The sequence below is a fragment of the Nilaparvata lugens genome, chromosome 11 (assembly GCF_014356525.2).
Source record: "Nilaparvata lugens isolate BPH chromosome 11, ASM1435652v1, whole genome shotgun sequence".
Classification (NCBI taxonomy): domain Eukaryota; kingdom Metazoa; phylum Arthropoda; class Insecta; order Hemiptera; family Delphacidae; genus Nilaparvata; species Nilaparvata lugens.
Window position 1 is genome coordinate 25,791,528 of NC_052514.1, and position 16,911 is coordinate 25,808,438.

Sequence of the window (16,911 nt, forward strand, 5' to 3'; positions counted from 1 at the left end):
ATATCAACCTAAGTGAGATAGGAAGATTTATATTCACAAAAAATGTTTCAAAAATTACTAGCAATTATTATTTTCTCCACTTCCTTGATAAGTCTTAGTAGCGTCTGACATCTACCCAGGTAGCCTAATATGAGTGGCAAATATTAGATAGGTATCTCATTTTCGAGGCTATCATCAATCTATGTTTTGTCCGTGGCCAGATAGACCTACTCTACATTTCGTCCAGTCCAGTCTATGATGTGGAAGATGCTAGAATATAACACAGCAGGCCAGTGAAGGCAGTTACACGGTTGGCTGACTAGGTCAGTGATACAATTGACGTTATGTGTCTTACCATTTCAGAATTATATCTCTTTCGTTCCCGCGGTTTTCCGCACTCTCTTTCTCTCTCATTTCTTCTCTCACTTCATCCTCTTGACTACTACATCTTTCGTTTTCTGTCGCATGCTGTTCCTTATAGTTGCATCTTCCTTCCCTCGAAAACGCGACATCTTTTTTGATCGCGAACAGAAACAACGAAAATATGTAATCACTGACCTATGAAATTGTTCCGAATTACCCGAAATTGCATGTCGTAACCTTTTTCGTTTTGTTTGCTGTCACGCGGAAATAGGACGCTCGTTTCAATTTGCGTGGATAATTTTTGATGTCAAGTTTGCTGTCTTTTGAATTGATGGCCACTTCATTAGTCAGTTGGAGATGGACTATTCATGGAATACATTGGATTTGAAGAGATTTCAAATTTTCAACTTATGGGAATGAAGTCTTCTTGAATCCGATCAATCAATTCTCTTGATTTCTATTCAGACGTTTGATGCATTGGAAAATTTAACATTTTGTTCCTTTACAAGTGTTCAAATTTGTTGAGAATGTTATGAAAATGAATAGACTTTTCTGCAAGTCCGAGTTTATTCTTAGCGATGAGTGATTGATTGCTCTAGCCTTAAAAAATTGTAATTTATGAATAACAAATTGGTACATACATGCATAAACTAGAGTAGTATAAATTTATGTTTAGATAGATTTAAAAAATATTACTAAATGAAGAATAGTTTGAAAAAGTTGCCCCAATCATTCTAGATGAAATATGATATTCAAAGAGAATAATATGATAAATAGTTGAAGTAGAATTTCCTGAATCATTCTCGAGTTTCCATTACAGGCACAACAGACTGCATACTCCGAATGAGAGCACATCTTTCTTATGGTATCTTTGAAAGTAGTGTAAATTTTGAATTTCTAATCGTAGGGTTTTGAGGGGCATGCTTTCCATAGTAATTACATGCCTTCCATTATTAGTGATTTACTGGTGTTATGAATTAATTGGTAAAGAAGTCATAATTTCACATTTTGCTGTTTTGATGCACAGGCTGTCACGCCGAATGTGAGCACATCTTTCCTATACCATCTCTAAAAGTAAATAGATACTTATGGATATTTTGACCGTGGAAACATAAATGGCATAATGAAAACACACTGTTCCATTAGTATTCTACTAGTTTTATGAATTTTTCGTGAAAATTATACATGTTCAAAATTTTGCGCTTCCCAGCGCCAACATGTATCATGAAATGAATAGAATTTTCTCTGAGTTGATTCTTGAGCCTGAGTGTTCGATAGTTCGTTTTTTATTTTCATACTCTTAATCAACCAGTTCACTAGAACTGTTTCGCTGGGCAAGTAGTATGCAATTATCAAACACTGCTTGATCATACTGTATATCACACTGTTCACTGGTCTACAGATCTGTTGTAAGATCTGTAGTTAGATTCTCGTTATTCTAATGAATAAAATAAATACGTAAGGCAGTGCCAAATATCCAATACTGATTTCTGTGACCTTTAGCATCACTTAGAAATTTCAAGTTAATATCGATATCGTAAGTGTTGACAGCATATTGAAATTTTGCATAACGGTCGAATCCTGTTACCAGTTACGTGCCAAGTATTTGGAATACATAGAAGTCAGCCAACTGAATAACATAACGTAGTATCATCATACCGATCACCATCATCAGGTGAGACGGTGAGACTCGAAGGAAACGGGTTTACAATTCAACAGTCCGTCGAGAAACGGTAAAAGAAACGGATTATGCTAATGAGCCTTGTCAAAAAGCTCAGCAATCAGCTGATAACTAATAATTCTAACACCACGGAACGACTGTCCACTTGTCAAATGTCAAGAAATTGTGAACCTATATCCTTTATCATTACTGTATCATCCTTTTCTGAGTCTACTACGGTATATCATTCAATAGGGGAAATAGGAACGAGAAAGCATGAAAGTACTTTACATCATTTACCTTTGACAGTATAAAATAAAATGAACATCGCGCGCAACATTGCAATACATTTAGCTTACTACAAAATATCATTGAAAATACATCATTACACAATAGATCACTTCAAAACTTAGTGTCCTCGAAATACTGAATCATGTAAAGCTGCGAACAGAATGAGTAAGTCGCAGTGTCAATTTTGGTGCAGCGGGCTTCGAAAGAACTTCAGTGAATTAATCACTGTTAATATTAATCCAATACCCAGATAAATAATATTGTAAATCGAAAATATCTCGAATATCATCGTGGTGAACGCAAACAAAAACTCAATCACGACAGTACTCAACCGTATACTGTAATCTTCCTTTACAATGTGTTTGTGTTACAAGAAGGGTTACCTCGATCGCGACTTCCTTTGAAAGCTGACCTTCCTGATCGTATCCTAAAAGGATGGGCAGACTCGAATATCGTTATTCAATTTTCTACTCTATTAGTCTCCTCTCTATAGTTTACTTATAGATAATTAATCAATGAGAATAAATATAGAATGCAATTAGAATAACGATAATATTATAATGTGATATAACTTCATAAATCGGCGGTGTTTCAACAAATAATTGTCGATTCTCTTAGATATTTTATATCCTTCCCATTAACACACGACCGGGTTGTGATGAATTAGAGCTGTTGGGAATTATAACTCGAAGTAATGCTCAAATAAGGAATGGAACTCTACTTAATAAGTTAAAAACTAGTTGATTTGAATCTTAAAACTATGGGATGAATGAATAAATGAAATATAGAATTATAGTGAATCAATATTGCATTAATAATTAAAATTAGATAAATGAAACAAATGTTATAGGGTGGGATTTAATTAAAATTTCAGAAATCGATTGAGTGATATTGACAATATACAATACTAAAGAACAGAAAATCTTGAGATGGGAAGATCAATATGTATTATGTAGAATGGAGATGGGATGTGGAAAATGGATGAATGAATGGGATGAAGAATGGAAAGGAAGGGAGATTAGAATATTTGTCATGAAGTGCTCTAGGGTTGGACAGACTCAGTCATTTTCTCTATAGGATACTTTTTCAAAGACAGGATGAAGCCCGCTCGGCTCTCTACTGAGTTGCAGTAGGGAACCACATTACCATTAACAGTTATTTTATGTATCGAAGTCGATATTGTTTACTAAACGTGAGTAACCAATAATTATGAGTTGTGTTTTGGTTGGGTTGAGTCTGAGGCCGTTTCGTCTTGTCCATTCCACTATCGAACTTATGTCTTGATTCATTTTTTGCACGGTTTCATTTAGTTTAGAGAAGGGACAACTTGCATAAATTTGAAGGTCTGGAAACTGGAATGGTCTGGATATGTATGGAAACTGGAAAATTTTATAGAAGAGGGGAGGTCATTTGCATACAGAGTAAAAAGAAGAGGGTCTAAAATTGAACCTTGAGGAACACCATGAGAAACATTCAACCAATTCGTCCTGTTCTCTCCAAGAGAGACACATTGTTTCCTATCTGTGAGATATGAATTAAACCAAACTATAGATTAACTAAAATCAATAATAGCTCATTTTTTCAGAAGAACTTTGTGATCAACAGTATCAAATGCTTTAGAAAAGTCAAAAAGAGTCAATATTGTACATTTTCTTTGATCCATTGCCAACCTAATATAATCAGTGACACGTAGAAGAGCAGTTCTGTTGAATGAGATTTACGAAAACCAGACTGAAAGTTATGAAGCTTCTTTTTCTGCTCAAGGAACTCAGTAACTTGTGCATGTACAAGTCTTTCAAGTACTTTTGATAGTGTTGATAAAATACTGATAGGTCCGAAGTCTTCAACTCTATTCGGAGATGGAACTTTATTCAAAGGACGAACTAGAGCAGCCCTAGGGGACTAGAGCAACCCTGAATAGGGGATAGAGGCGAGTGGAGGCGCTGGTCCGAGGAATCTCAAACTACCCTATGCTGTGAGCCAAAAGGGTATCTGAGAAAGAAGAAGAAGGAGGAGAAGAAAACTAGTTCCAATCTAAAGATAATATTCTATTGAATCTATCAGATAGAAGTCAAATAGATCAGGAATGAAGATGAACAAAATAAGATTGCAGTATCATAATTCTCTTGAACGCTGAATATGGATGGCCTTGAAATGCATCCAAATTTACAAAACATGTAAGTGCTAGAGATAAGGAAAATTTGATAGTGTATCATACTATTACTAACCAGGCCAAGAAGAATAGAAATTTCTGAAGTAGTAGACGGAATGAATTATATGAATGGTGATTTTTTGTAGAGTTCAATAATAATGAGGAATACTGTTTAACAAATATACGATTTGAATAAATAAAAATTCCAATAGTTGGAATGAGAAATAATTTTTATAAAAGAAACTATTCGACTAAATAATGCGTAGTAACCAAGTTTTCCGAGCTTTGTGCTTTGTGCAAGGAGCAAAACGTCTCTATATCATCTATCCGACCCACTGAACATCATTCAGTGAGCCAAGGTCTTGCTTGGAGATTGTCCCGAGAAGAAATTACCGGAGAAATGTGAGAAAGAGAGGGAATGAGTGAGAGAAAGAGTGGCAAAAAAGAGGAGCGTACAGAGAAAGGGAAAAATGTGTACAGATAAACCTGTTCCGGCAACTTGGCGGACTTTCGCCGTGGAAAAGATTCACTACTAACTGGCAGCATTGGTAGAGTGAGACGCACTGATGCTATTCATTTGGATTGCTGACACATCAGAGGGAACTTGAAGCTTCTAGAAGCTTCGTCTAGTGGTTGGTGATCGTGAACTTGACTTGACACTGGTCTGGTTCATGTAAAACTTGTTTTAATTCAGTTATTCTCTCAATTTATTTGGCGGTTTGGATAAGAGATTGTACAATATTGGTTTCCTTTGAAATTATATAATATTCCACTTGTAAGACTGGTAAGTCTGTAAGACTGATAGTGAGACTGGGATTTGCTTCCTTTTCAAATACTGAACACCCGGTATGAATATATTCGTGTATTCTATTTACATTACTTGATAAAAATTACAATTGGATATAAATAATTCTTGTAGTACGATTAGAATGTGTTTGGTTTTCCAGGCCACGCATTCTATACATTTCTGTTATTCAACTTTTTTCGACTTTTTGAATAAGTAGTAATGACTTATTTTGAGTACTACTGGGAGTCCTGACAAATGTTGATACTATAATCTTTAATATGATAGAGAAAAAAACTGGCTCATACATGTACAGGATAGGAAATACAGAAATGACGCATCATCACGTCTGAACTACTTCACTAATTTACTTGAAATTTTGAATATAGATTCTTTATTTACCGAGGATGGTTATAGGCCTATCTAAAATTCTTGAAGATTTCAATACGTCAAGTTTTCAAATTGTCAAGTTTTTAATAACACCATTGCGGAGCACGGGTTACCTGCTAGTTATTAATAATATTGGGATTATTATTGAGTAATATTGGGAGCACTACTGGTGTTAGTTTGGTTCACTAGATATTTTTCCTATTGAATAAATTGACTTTACATTTTACATTATTTTAACTAGCAGTTAATCCGTGATTTGTACCGGGGAAAACTTTGTATCGTAAAATGCAATCTCCTTATGTCTAGGAAGCAACAAAAAACAAAATAATTATTTACTATTTGGTCAAAATTACGAGCATAATCCTCATCAGAGTTGAAAATTCTCCGCAGAAAAAGTTTGATTGGTCTCAAACCCGCTATCTTTCTTTCATAAATCTAGTGTGCTTCCAACTACGCCACGCATTTCATTGGAGAAAACTCTGTTTGGTTGAACTTCTATTGTTGCGTAAACTTTGAAATAAAAATCAAATAGATTTGTTTTGATAATTAAATAAGAATTAATTGATTAATGATAATTGTTTTGATAATTGAAAATGAGCCTATATACATCCTCTGTGAATTCAGAATCTTCATGCAAAATCACAAGTGAATCAGTTCATTAGTAGTTTATAAATGATAATTTGTTAACCGTGTAGTTCCTATCCCTTACATGTATAGGACAATTTCTTTCATAATAATATTATAGATTGATTCTATGAAACTGATTTACTAGCGAAAACTTTAATGAATCTATTTATTTATAAAAGCGAAATGGCACTCACTCACTGATTGACTCACTCGCAGAATTAAAAATCTTCCGGACCAAAAACGTTCAAATTCGGTAAAATCTTTTGGCGATATTTTAACTCTAAGGGTGGTTTTTAAGGGTTTTAAAGTTCTTTTAGCATGTATATTCTTCTTATTCCAATATCTTAAAATAATTATAATTGAAATGTCCATACCATATTATGTTAATATAGAACTATAATCTAGAGAGAGTACCTCTTCGAAACAGTTGTTCTGGTAGCTAAATTAAAAATTTTGTCAGGTTGGCATTAAGTTGAGTTGACTTTGTTAGGTTGGCACCAAGTTGAAGATTGAAATGCATTTATCCAGGACCTCCTAAATACCAATTTATCCAATTAGCCAAAATTAGCGTTTTCAAGAAGGGGGCGAAGCCCCCTGGCTAGACGGAGATGGCGAGCGAAGGGAGCCTGACGGCTAGTTTATACTAAAAGAGAGCAATACATGAGTGATTTGATGGGGTAATTTTTCTGCACATCTTTCTTCCCATGCTTCATTTTTTTTCTCAAGAAATAACGTTATGTGAACGCGTGCTTGATAAAGTAGCGGGTTTCTCAAGAAATTTATCGAAAGTTATGAACGTAACTCCCATTGAATAATTATGATTTCAATCTGACTCTGGACAGAATAAGTCTTGTTTTGATATTCTTATCAATCTGTAATAATTAAGTAATTTTCATCAAGTTAAAGTGAAGGATTCATGATCAATTCATGAAAATACATTGTGTTTATGACATATTTATGTGTGAAATGATGCTGCCAGTTCCCATGAATTAAGTCATTAACTGACTAGATTTGCTTATTATCTTGTTATAATTTGAGATGCCTTAATTTAATCAATATTAATTTTGTGTTGAACAAGATATCATTATTTTATCTATGATGAAGCATTTAGAAAATAGAATAATAATTATTTTCCAATTATTGTTGAATCTGTCTCAATTGGATCATTACAAGAAAACTCTCACTGTCTCACTCAAACATTTTAGTGGAAGCTCGATAACTCACTTGAATATTCTATGTCATGTAAATGTTATCTCATTTTACTGCTTTTTTGTTAGCCTATACACCGCTTCATTAATACTTCTAATTTATTATTATCCTGAAGATATCCTATTTCAACAGAAAGTTAACATTTTCTTTTTCGGGTCAAGTATTTTAACACAGGATATGGTAATGGGAACGATCCTTCCTCAAAGTTCTTAAATTGAAGCCTCTAACAACTCACAAAGGCCTCTCAAAGTCCATAAATTTTCAAACTCTTTCAGAAAAAACTATGTGACTACACTCTTGTACATTTAACATTTACACTTGAACTAAATGGATTAAATTCACCTTGAGCGTTATCACTACTTAAACTACTTTACACATTCTCTATATTTAACCTGCATATTTACTCTTCGAATGGTGATAAATCAAGAGTGTAAAAGTAGGAATAATGTTGAACCATCAACAGCTACTGTTGTAATAGATTCTGGAATTACGTTTCAGGATCTCTCGAAATAATTCTCAACCACCTAGACATGAACAACCAAGTTATCAGTTTCATGAGAAGTCCGTAACTAGTGTTATTTATATGAGAATTGGAGAGACTTTGTGAGATGGTCCATCTTTCAAGTGCAGTTGTGGGAAGGTCAACGAACCCTAAATTTAGGTCAAGGTTGCCAAGCTCCTGGTTCGAAGTGAACATGTTGATGCATACCTGTTCCTCGCTTCCTGTTTTTCTCCTGTCCTCGTAGCTGCTTGATCGTCAGGGCAATGCCGGATTTCTAGTATTAATATACGATTGGATTGGAGAGTGGGGGAACGATGGAAAGAGGGGGAGTAGGACAAAAAGGAAGTTGAATGTAGAGAAAAAGTTTGAGAAATGAAATACATATATTGCATAGATTTTATTGTGTTTTGGATACTTGTGAGGCATTTTGGTGTTTATAAGTTTATTAAGAGTTTTGACAAAGGAATTTGGAGAGAATGTATTGAACACAATTTTTGACTTCGTTACTTTGTTGGGACCAGTTAGGAGGTTAACATATCAAAAGTCCCCATCCCTACCCCTTGTGCTAAAAGGATGAGGAGATATTTGACAAATTTAAGAGCGTATATCTCGAAAACTATTGGAGATATCACAAATAACCACGGAACAAATATTGTAGAGAATTTATCAAGCTTCATTTTGGAACAGTTAGTCATGTCGGTTGAACGCATTTTTCTCAAGTTTTGAGCGTGTAAGTGAAACATTCAAAAATGCAACTTTTAAACCACCCTCATCCTTTTAGCACAAGGGGTAGGGATGGGGACTTTTGATATGTTAACCTCCTAACTGGTCCCAACAAAGTAACGAAGTCAAAAATTGTGTTCAATACATTCTCTCCAAATTCCTTTGTCAATTGGTCTATTTTTGCAAAACTGAAGATCTCACACTCAACACTGAAGCTGCTGCAACAGTCGTGGGGATGTGCCTAAACTTATGAAACTATACATCAAATTGAAGAGTATTCAATGCTCTATAAGCTCATGATCAGCATGGATTTCCATCGATATTCAAAAAGTTATAAGAGCAAAAATAGCAAAAAGTTGAAGGAAATTGTGTCTTTTTGAAAAATGTCTCATCTTTTAGAGCAGATATCTCGAAAAGTGAAAGAGATATAGAAAAAGTTGTGAAATCAATATTGTAGGAAATTATGTAAGCTTTAATTTGTTATTTGACAGTCAAGTCCTCAGTATACATAGTAGAACAGTCATGTCTGTAAAATGCATAATTTTCGAGTTATATGCGAGAAACCAAAAAATGGTACCTTTGAACCACCCCACCCCCTTAGCACAAGGGGTAGTGGTGGGGACTTTCGATATGTTCACCTTCTCACTACCCTAAACAGAACTCCGGGGTCAAAAAATGTCTTCCAAGCTTTTCCCTCTATACCCTTTTTTGAGCAATCTTTGCCTGGACTACATTAAGAACATAACCTACTTTTTCGGGCATGTTATTTTTTATCAAAATGTGGGAACAGAATAGTTTTGGGCTATGCCTGTTGTTCTTACCCGATTATATTTATATGATTGTAATTGTATCAACAAATAAATGAATAAATAGTAAAGAGAGAAAGTAAGAATGAAGAGATATCCAGAATAGGATGAAGGAAGAGAAAGAGAGAGGGTATAAAAACACCTGAAGCATTGCATTTGGGTGAAACAAGAAGGACAACCAGGAATTCATGACTCACAGAATGAGGAAGTGAGAGAATGGAGGCTGAAGATGACACGAAAGAGAGAGAAAGAGTGATAGGGGAAATTCCTCTGCGTTCCTGACACTATGAGAAGCGATTGCACCGCTAATGGCTGGTATTTAAATTTTCTACAAAGCGTCTGAAACCCGTTATCCTGAAGACCAAAACGTGTGATGTAATGGTTCCAGAGAATTCCTAACGGGATGTTCCTTCTACAACAGGGAACCACGTTTTACTATTCAACTTGATCCATCAGGCTCGAATTAAATTAATATGCTGATGATAATCCATCATACTCATGTGTGGTGTCATATCATAGTTATGCTTTGGAAGTGTGCCATAGTAACAATTGGAATGAATGGTCCTTCTGTTGATGATTCATCACTCATTCTTTTGGAACTAAATCAGAATTGTTGGATATTACCTGCATTGAAAAGGTTATGATCCTCTCGAATATTGATAAGTAGTATCAAATTTTGATTCACATTGGTTATTCAGAGTTTCTCTCTTACACTGCCAGCTTCAACATTAGAATATTCTACTGAACTATTGATTCAATGGGGAATACAATATGGTATGGATACAGTTTGCTACAAAATATAGTAGGAGTGTGGTTTGAAATTGGAAGAATTGCATACTAAAAGTAATCCACTTTACAGTTTCATGATGTTGCTTCCTGACACGAAAATAATAGTATGTAATAGAATTTGGAATTTTCACATCACCAGTGGTTATTTATTTATGGCTCGTGTGGGCATAATTAATCCTGTGAGATCGATATATTGTTTATTACGAAATTATTATTAAATAATTATTATATGATATATAAAATTATAATAATTTATATTATGATGATACATTATATATGGTTGTTTACTGTTCACTTATTAATGAAGCTCTTCATCAATAACTACTTGAGTTTACTCCTTTGCATTCTCATAATGCATTCTATAATGCCGTTTGATACTCCTTTGCATTCTCACTTTTCCTACCGTTGAACTCTTTTCAATTTTGATATTGTTTCTGCACTCGTACTTCTGGTCTAACATCTGGCCTAAATCTTACATTTCCATGTCATACCATATCAGCTCTGAATTACTACCTTATCAAACCAATAATTACACTCTCCAAATCATAGTGAGGATTGGACTATTTCCTTAGTTGCACAATAGGAAAGTTGTCAGGTTTTGGAACATCACTGTTGTATGACACAATCACACATCAGCACTGATTGTAGTTTCCAGTTCAAGAAAGAGAACTGAAATGTCACTTTTCCGCCTGGAAACGGTAGCTACTTCAAGGAAAGGGCGGAGCTTTTAGCTTGGTGCGGATGACTGAAAGCTGGTTATTACTACGGTCAACTATTTTGAGTGTAATGTTCAACCGAATGATGCAACGTTTGATGGTTAACTTTGCAAGAACTAAGTTATGGCGTTGGCTAACACACAACGTTTTTCGAATGTACCTCATCTGAAATAAATTGCCATTTTTAACGCTGAAAATGGTTTTGTAATTCTTGATAAGCAATATAAACGATTCCAGATCATCCTCTGAACTTCAATTCTCCTCGAGAGTAAAATTAAGCATGATCGAGAACAATATTAGTAAGGTGATAATGAATAAATGGGTTTTTATCTCTATGGCATGTGAATTCTGATAATTTGATAAATCAAAGATGCAACTAAATACACTTTGTAGTGATTTTTAAACTCAACCAACCAGCATCAAAAATAATATGCACATTCACAGAAATAATAATATTTCTGTATCAATTCTTCCTTGAAGGTCCATGATGGACCTTTAGTCATCCAGTTTTTCTGTTATCAGATGACAAACGTTAGATTTGTATTTGCATCTACTTACTGTATTTTGCTTTTCAGTTTCTTTCTGCTCTCCTTTGACGTGGATTTGACCGATTCCACTCTCATCTAACGACATTGTGAATACTGTATCTCCATTCTGAAAAAAAAACAGTTGTGCATAAGAAAACTGTGATTTATTGATGAATAATTTTGCTATTTCTTGTTGTTCCAGGTTCCATAAAGGAGCATGAAGTACATTGAAGCTCTTTACATTCTGGTCGCTCTCGGCTCAGCTCTCGCCCGGCCTCAATCAGGTAAATTGACAAATTTAATTATAAAAATAATGAATTATTAATTGACATTGAAGTAATTTCACTACTTTGACAGTTTCTTATTTATAGGAAATTTTTAATTCTTGGTGTTGAATGAAAAAGACTAAGAAATTGTCAAAAAAACCACTGATTTATTGATAATTAGGAAGACCGGTTTCGGTTATTACACCGAAACCGACACCGGTCTTTCTAATTATCAATAAATCAGTGGTTTTTTGACAATTTCTTAGTCTTTTTCATTCAATATGAATAATTACCACAATATCAACTTCTCAACTACACAAAAAGTTTAATTCTTGGACTGTTCACAATGTTATATTGTAAAGACATCTGTTATTGCTTGTCCGGAACTCCTTACTCTCAAAATTAAAAACTCACATCCTTATTTCCACTGCTCAAGGCATATAGGCATGTTTATCTTTGTCATGGAACTCTATTTACTGAGTTACAATATCGGGTTTAGTACCTTGATTCTTCCCTTGATTGACTGTGACCCCAAACACAATCATTCAATTCTGAGTAGAAGTTCACAACTGAACTTTGTGGAATACAGGAAACAGATCAGGCCTATTGAGAAATCCAGTTAGAAATACCCTATTGATAATGCAATTAAAACATCATTTATCAATGATTGAAATAATACTGACCTTTTTTCTAGAGTTGAAAATTATTTGACATAATGAACTTGAAATTCAGTCAAATCCAGCATCAGCATAGTCTCTAAAACTAATCCGTGACACTCCACATTGAGCCTATTAGATTCATCTGGATTCAGAAGTGAGTATTGGATAAATCATGAAGAAAGTAAGCCTAGAGCCTAGTAGCTAGCACAAATCGTGGATGGGTTACGTGTTGTGAAGGGTGCCTTTATTAAGTTCATTAAGTGATTATATTGAGTTATTTTAAATGTTCGTGTCATGAGAAATTCAGTAAAACATATAATTTCGAATAACTAAAAAAATCATCGCATATTTCATTGGCCTCCTTGGAGTTCCCACATAATTGTTATTCCTCTCAACATCGAACTCCAGATTCAATCAATCAATATTGAAACCCGGCATCCAAGGGACAATCTTGACACTTGACATTGAATCCCATTGAATTGATGTGGACTATTTAGAGTATAGTGATTGAATGACGGAAGAAAGTAGTAGTAGCCAACAGCCGACAGGAAATGCATGCATATGGGTTAGGTGTTCTGTGTTCTGAAGGGTGCCTTCTCGAATAAGGACGATTCTATCGTGACTAGAAAGCGAATCATCCAATTTGTTACAGCTTGGAGGTCCATTCAAGCAGCCTCACAACATCAAGATCATTATCGCAGCTATATATAATCAGTGTTGTCTTCATTATCATCAGCCGGACTAATTATTTCGCCAATGCCTCTGAGGCTTATAAGGCGGAATCAGTCTGAATCCAATCAAGCCAAAGTGAGAGTGGTGACTGCACCTTGCGTTTTGTTTTGTCAAAATTCATCATCATCTTCTTCTTCTTCTTCTTCTTCTTCTTTTTCTTCTTCTTCCTCTTCTATTTCCTTCTTCGGGGCTATTGTTTTTGCATCATCTCACCTCCCAATAGAAGAGAAATTAACAGTAATTCATTGAAGAATTTATTCATATTTTCTCTTTCTGTTCCTTTTTTCTCTTCTCAAGTTTTTCACTTTATCTTTTCTCTTCGATTCCTCCCGATCATTACAGTTCTTCCTCCTCGAAACAGTATTTTTGTCAAGTCTACTTTCCTTTTCATTCTTACAATATTTTCAACGCTCAATCACCGTCTGATACTTTCCCATATTTGCCTTCGAAAGAGGGTGTATCAGCTATATTGAAACTCTTGAGAAAATTTGACACTTTCAATAATATAGTCCTAAAATCGTGTCTCGAGACTCATAACTCCTGCCTCTTGATGTTCAACTATGATTAATAGTGGTGTATCTATTCAATTCAGTCCTAAATGTGCTGGGTTTCCTATTCGTGACACTCCACATTGAGCCTATTAGATTCATCTGGATTCAGAAGTGAGTATTGGATAAATCATGAAGAAAGTAAGCCTAGAGCCTAGTAGCTAGCACAAATCGTGGATGGGTTACGTGTTGTGAAGGGTGCCTTTATTAAGTTCATTAAGTGATTATATTGAGTTATTTTAAATGTTCGTGTCATGAGAAATTCAGTAAAACATATAATTTCGAATAACTAAAAAAATCATCGCATATTTCATTGGCCTCCTTGGAGTTCCCACATAATTGTTATTCCTCTCAACATCGAACTCCAGATTCAATCAATCAATATTGAAACCCGGCATCCAAGGGACAATCTTGACACTTGACATTGAATCCCATTGAATTGATGTGGACTATTTAGAGTATAGTGATTGAATGACGGAAGAAAGTAGTAGTAGCCAACAGCCGACAGGAAATGCATGCATATGGGTTAGGTGTTCTGTGTTCTGAAGGGTGCCTTCTCGAATAAGGACGATTCTATCGTGACTAGAAAGCGAATCATCCAATTTGTTACAGCTTGGAGGTCCATTCAAGCAGCCTCACAACATCAAGATCATTATCGCAGCTATATATAATCAGTGTTGTCTTCATTATCATCAGCCGGACTAATTATTTCGCCAATGCCTCTGAGGCTTATAAGGCGGAATCAGTCTGAATCCAATCGAGCCAAAGTGAGAGTGGTGACTGCACCTTGCGTTTTGTTTTGTCAAAATTCATCATCTTCTTCTTCTTCTTCTTTTTCTTCTTTTTCTTCTTCTTCTTCCTCTTCTATTTCCTTCTTCGGGGCTATTGTTTTTGCATCATCTCACCTCCCAATAGAAGAGAAATTAACAGTAATTCATTGAAGAATTTATTCATATTTTCTCTTTCTGTTCCTTTTTTCTCTTCTCAAGTTTTTCACTTTATCTTTTCTCTTCGATTCCTCCCGATCATTACAGTTCTTCCTCCTCGAAACAGTATTTTTGTCAAGTCTACTTTCCTTTTCATTCTTACAATATTTTCAACGCTCAATCACCGTCTGATACTTTCCCATATTTGCCTTCGAAAGAGGGTGTATCAGCTATATTGAAACTCTTGAGAAAATTTGACACTTTCAATAATATAGTCCTAAAATCGTGTCTCGAGACTCATAACTCCTGCCTCTTGATGTTCAACTATGATTAATAGTGGTGTATCTATTCAATTCAGTCCTAAATGTGCTGGGTTTCCTATTCGTGGTATTCTATGAATGCATAGTTTAGCATTTTATTCTAGCTGCTATTCATGCTATTCGCCTCTACTCGACAAGGAGGGGAAAGGGGTAAAGTAGAATAGAATAGAAATCTTTATTTTGTCATGAGGGCCATGCCCTATACAAAGAGTTGCACTTGAACATAAATAATAATAAATACATAAACCTCAACAATTATGAAAACAGAGCATTGGAAAAATTAATAATCACAGAAACACAATTGATTACATCAATACTAAATACATAAATTTCAACAATTATCAAAACAGAACATTGGAAAAAATTAATAATCACAGAAGCACAGTTGATAACATCAACACAATAAGAAATATAACAGACATAATAATTATTCAGGATTTATAGCATCATCAGGAGTAAAGTAGAAGGAGAAAGAGTCAAACAACCGCACAACAATTTTTAGAGAAACCATCACGACAGAAAGAGCATCTTATCGATAAAAACAATTGAAAGAATGCAACAGGTTTGTTCAGAAGAATTGAGAAAAGAAAGATTTGACAGAATGAAAAGGTACTGCTGAGAAGAAAAGAAGATAATTGAAGCGAATAAACAAGGAAAGAGGACTAACCGGAAAGAGACTACAGTGATCCTATGTGGTCATGAAATTACAAAAAAAAGAAGGAGGAAGAGTACGGAACGAATATATAGGAACGAATAATATACGCAGAAAAAAATTGAAACTCCTGGAGAATAATATCACATCTAATTTATGTTTAACAAGGATAGCTACAATAATGTTTTTCAAGATTGAGTACAACTTAATCACGTATCTGAAATCCACACCACACCACTTCACTTATAATTTACCGATAGTCAATAATAAAGATTCCTAGAAGTTATAATATTCCTGATATCAAGAATGTAAACAAATTACATCTCATCACATATAATTCACGAATCACGTGACTGTTTTACCTCAATAGAAAATAACGGAGCTTCCGTTTCAGTCTAATTACATCACGCAATAACAAACCGAATTGCAGAGTGAGAAAAGGTACTCTGAGGAAGAGGATAGTCTCCGAGTTATTATTTATGCTAATATATACATTAAATTATATGTTGGAAGAAACCCAACGTGTTGTTTACATTATATTCAGAGGAAAACATTGTAACAAACAGAAGGAAATTTTGTGGAGGAATTTGTTGATTGGTTTTAAACAAATTGGTTCCGGAAATCTAAGCATTTTCTTTGAATTTTGTAATATGGTGATGGCTAGTAATATTGTTCAATGTGGGTCATTGACTCTTATTCAGTTTTTCATCGATATTTCTTCCAGAAACAGGTCAAAAAGATTCAATACAAAGTAGTTTATTGAATAACGTGAAGATCTTTTTAAATAATGTGTGTTCTGAATCAAATTCGGGGGAAAATTGAAAGTTCCTCCTGAATAGGAGGAAAGCTCTTCCCTAGAAAAGAACTTAAAGCTTTTTCTCTAGAAGAGTAATTAAATTAAGGGCCGTTTGCACAGTAACAGTTTAAACTAAATTTCATTTTAAACTGGATTAAATCCGTATCAAGTCTCGTTTGTTTTAATGTGTTACATTTTGAGTTTAAGCCACCAGCTGTTTGAATTCAGTTTAAGCTTTGACTGTGCAAACGGCCCTAAGAATAAAACTATTACGATCCCAAGTCCACCTCCTAAGAAAATTGGAACAAATGAATTGGTTGATTGGCTTCTAACAAATTTGTTCCGGAAATCTATCTGGGCATATTTTTGTAATGTGGTGTTCACCAGTAATGTTTTTCATTAATTTATTAATAGGTCAATGATTTCAATTAGAATGATTTCTCCTCTCATCGCTCATAACGTTTTTAAAATCTATCTCCCTGAAAACTAAAGAT

At 34.6% G+C, this 16,911-nt stretch overlaps 1 protein-coding gene across 1 annotated transcript in view; it reads left to right on the plus strand.

Annotated features, from left to right (window-relative positions):
• LOC111053186 (mucin-5AC-like) overlaps positions 1 to 16,911 on the plus strand; it is a 126,321-nt gene that overhangs the window by 60,839 nt on the left and 48,571 nt on the right. The window contains exon 2 of the mRNA XM_039437991.1: positions 11,721 to 11,802. Coding sequence (XP_039293925.1) covers positions 11,736 to 11,802 — 67 coding nt within the window. The 5' untranslated portion in view covers positions 11,721 to 11,735. The remainder of the gene's footprint in view (positions 1 to 11,720; positions 11,803 to 16,911) is intronic.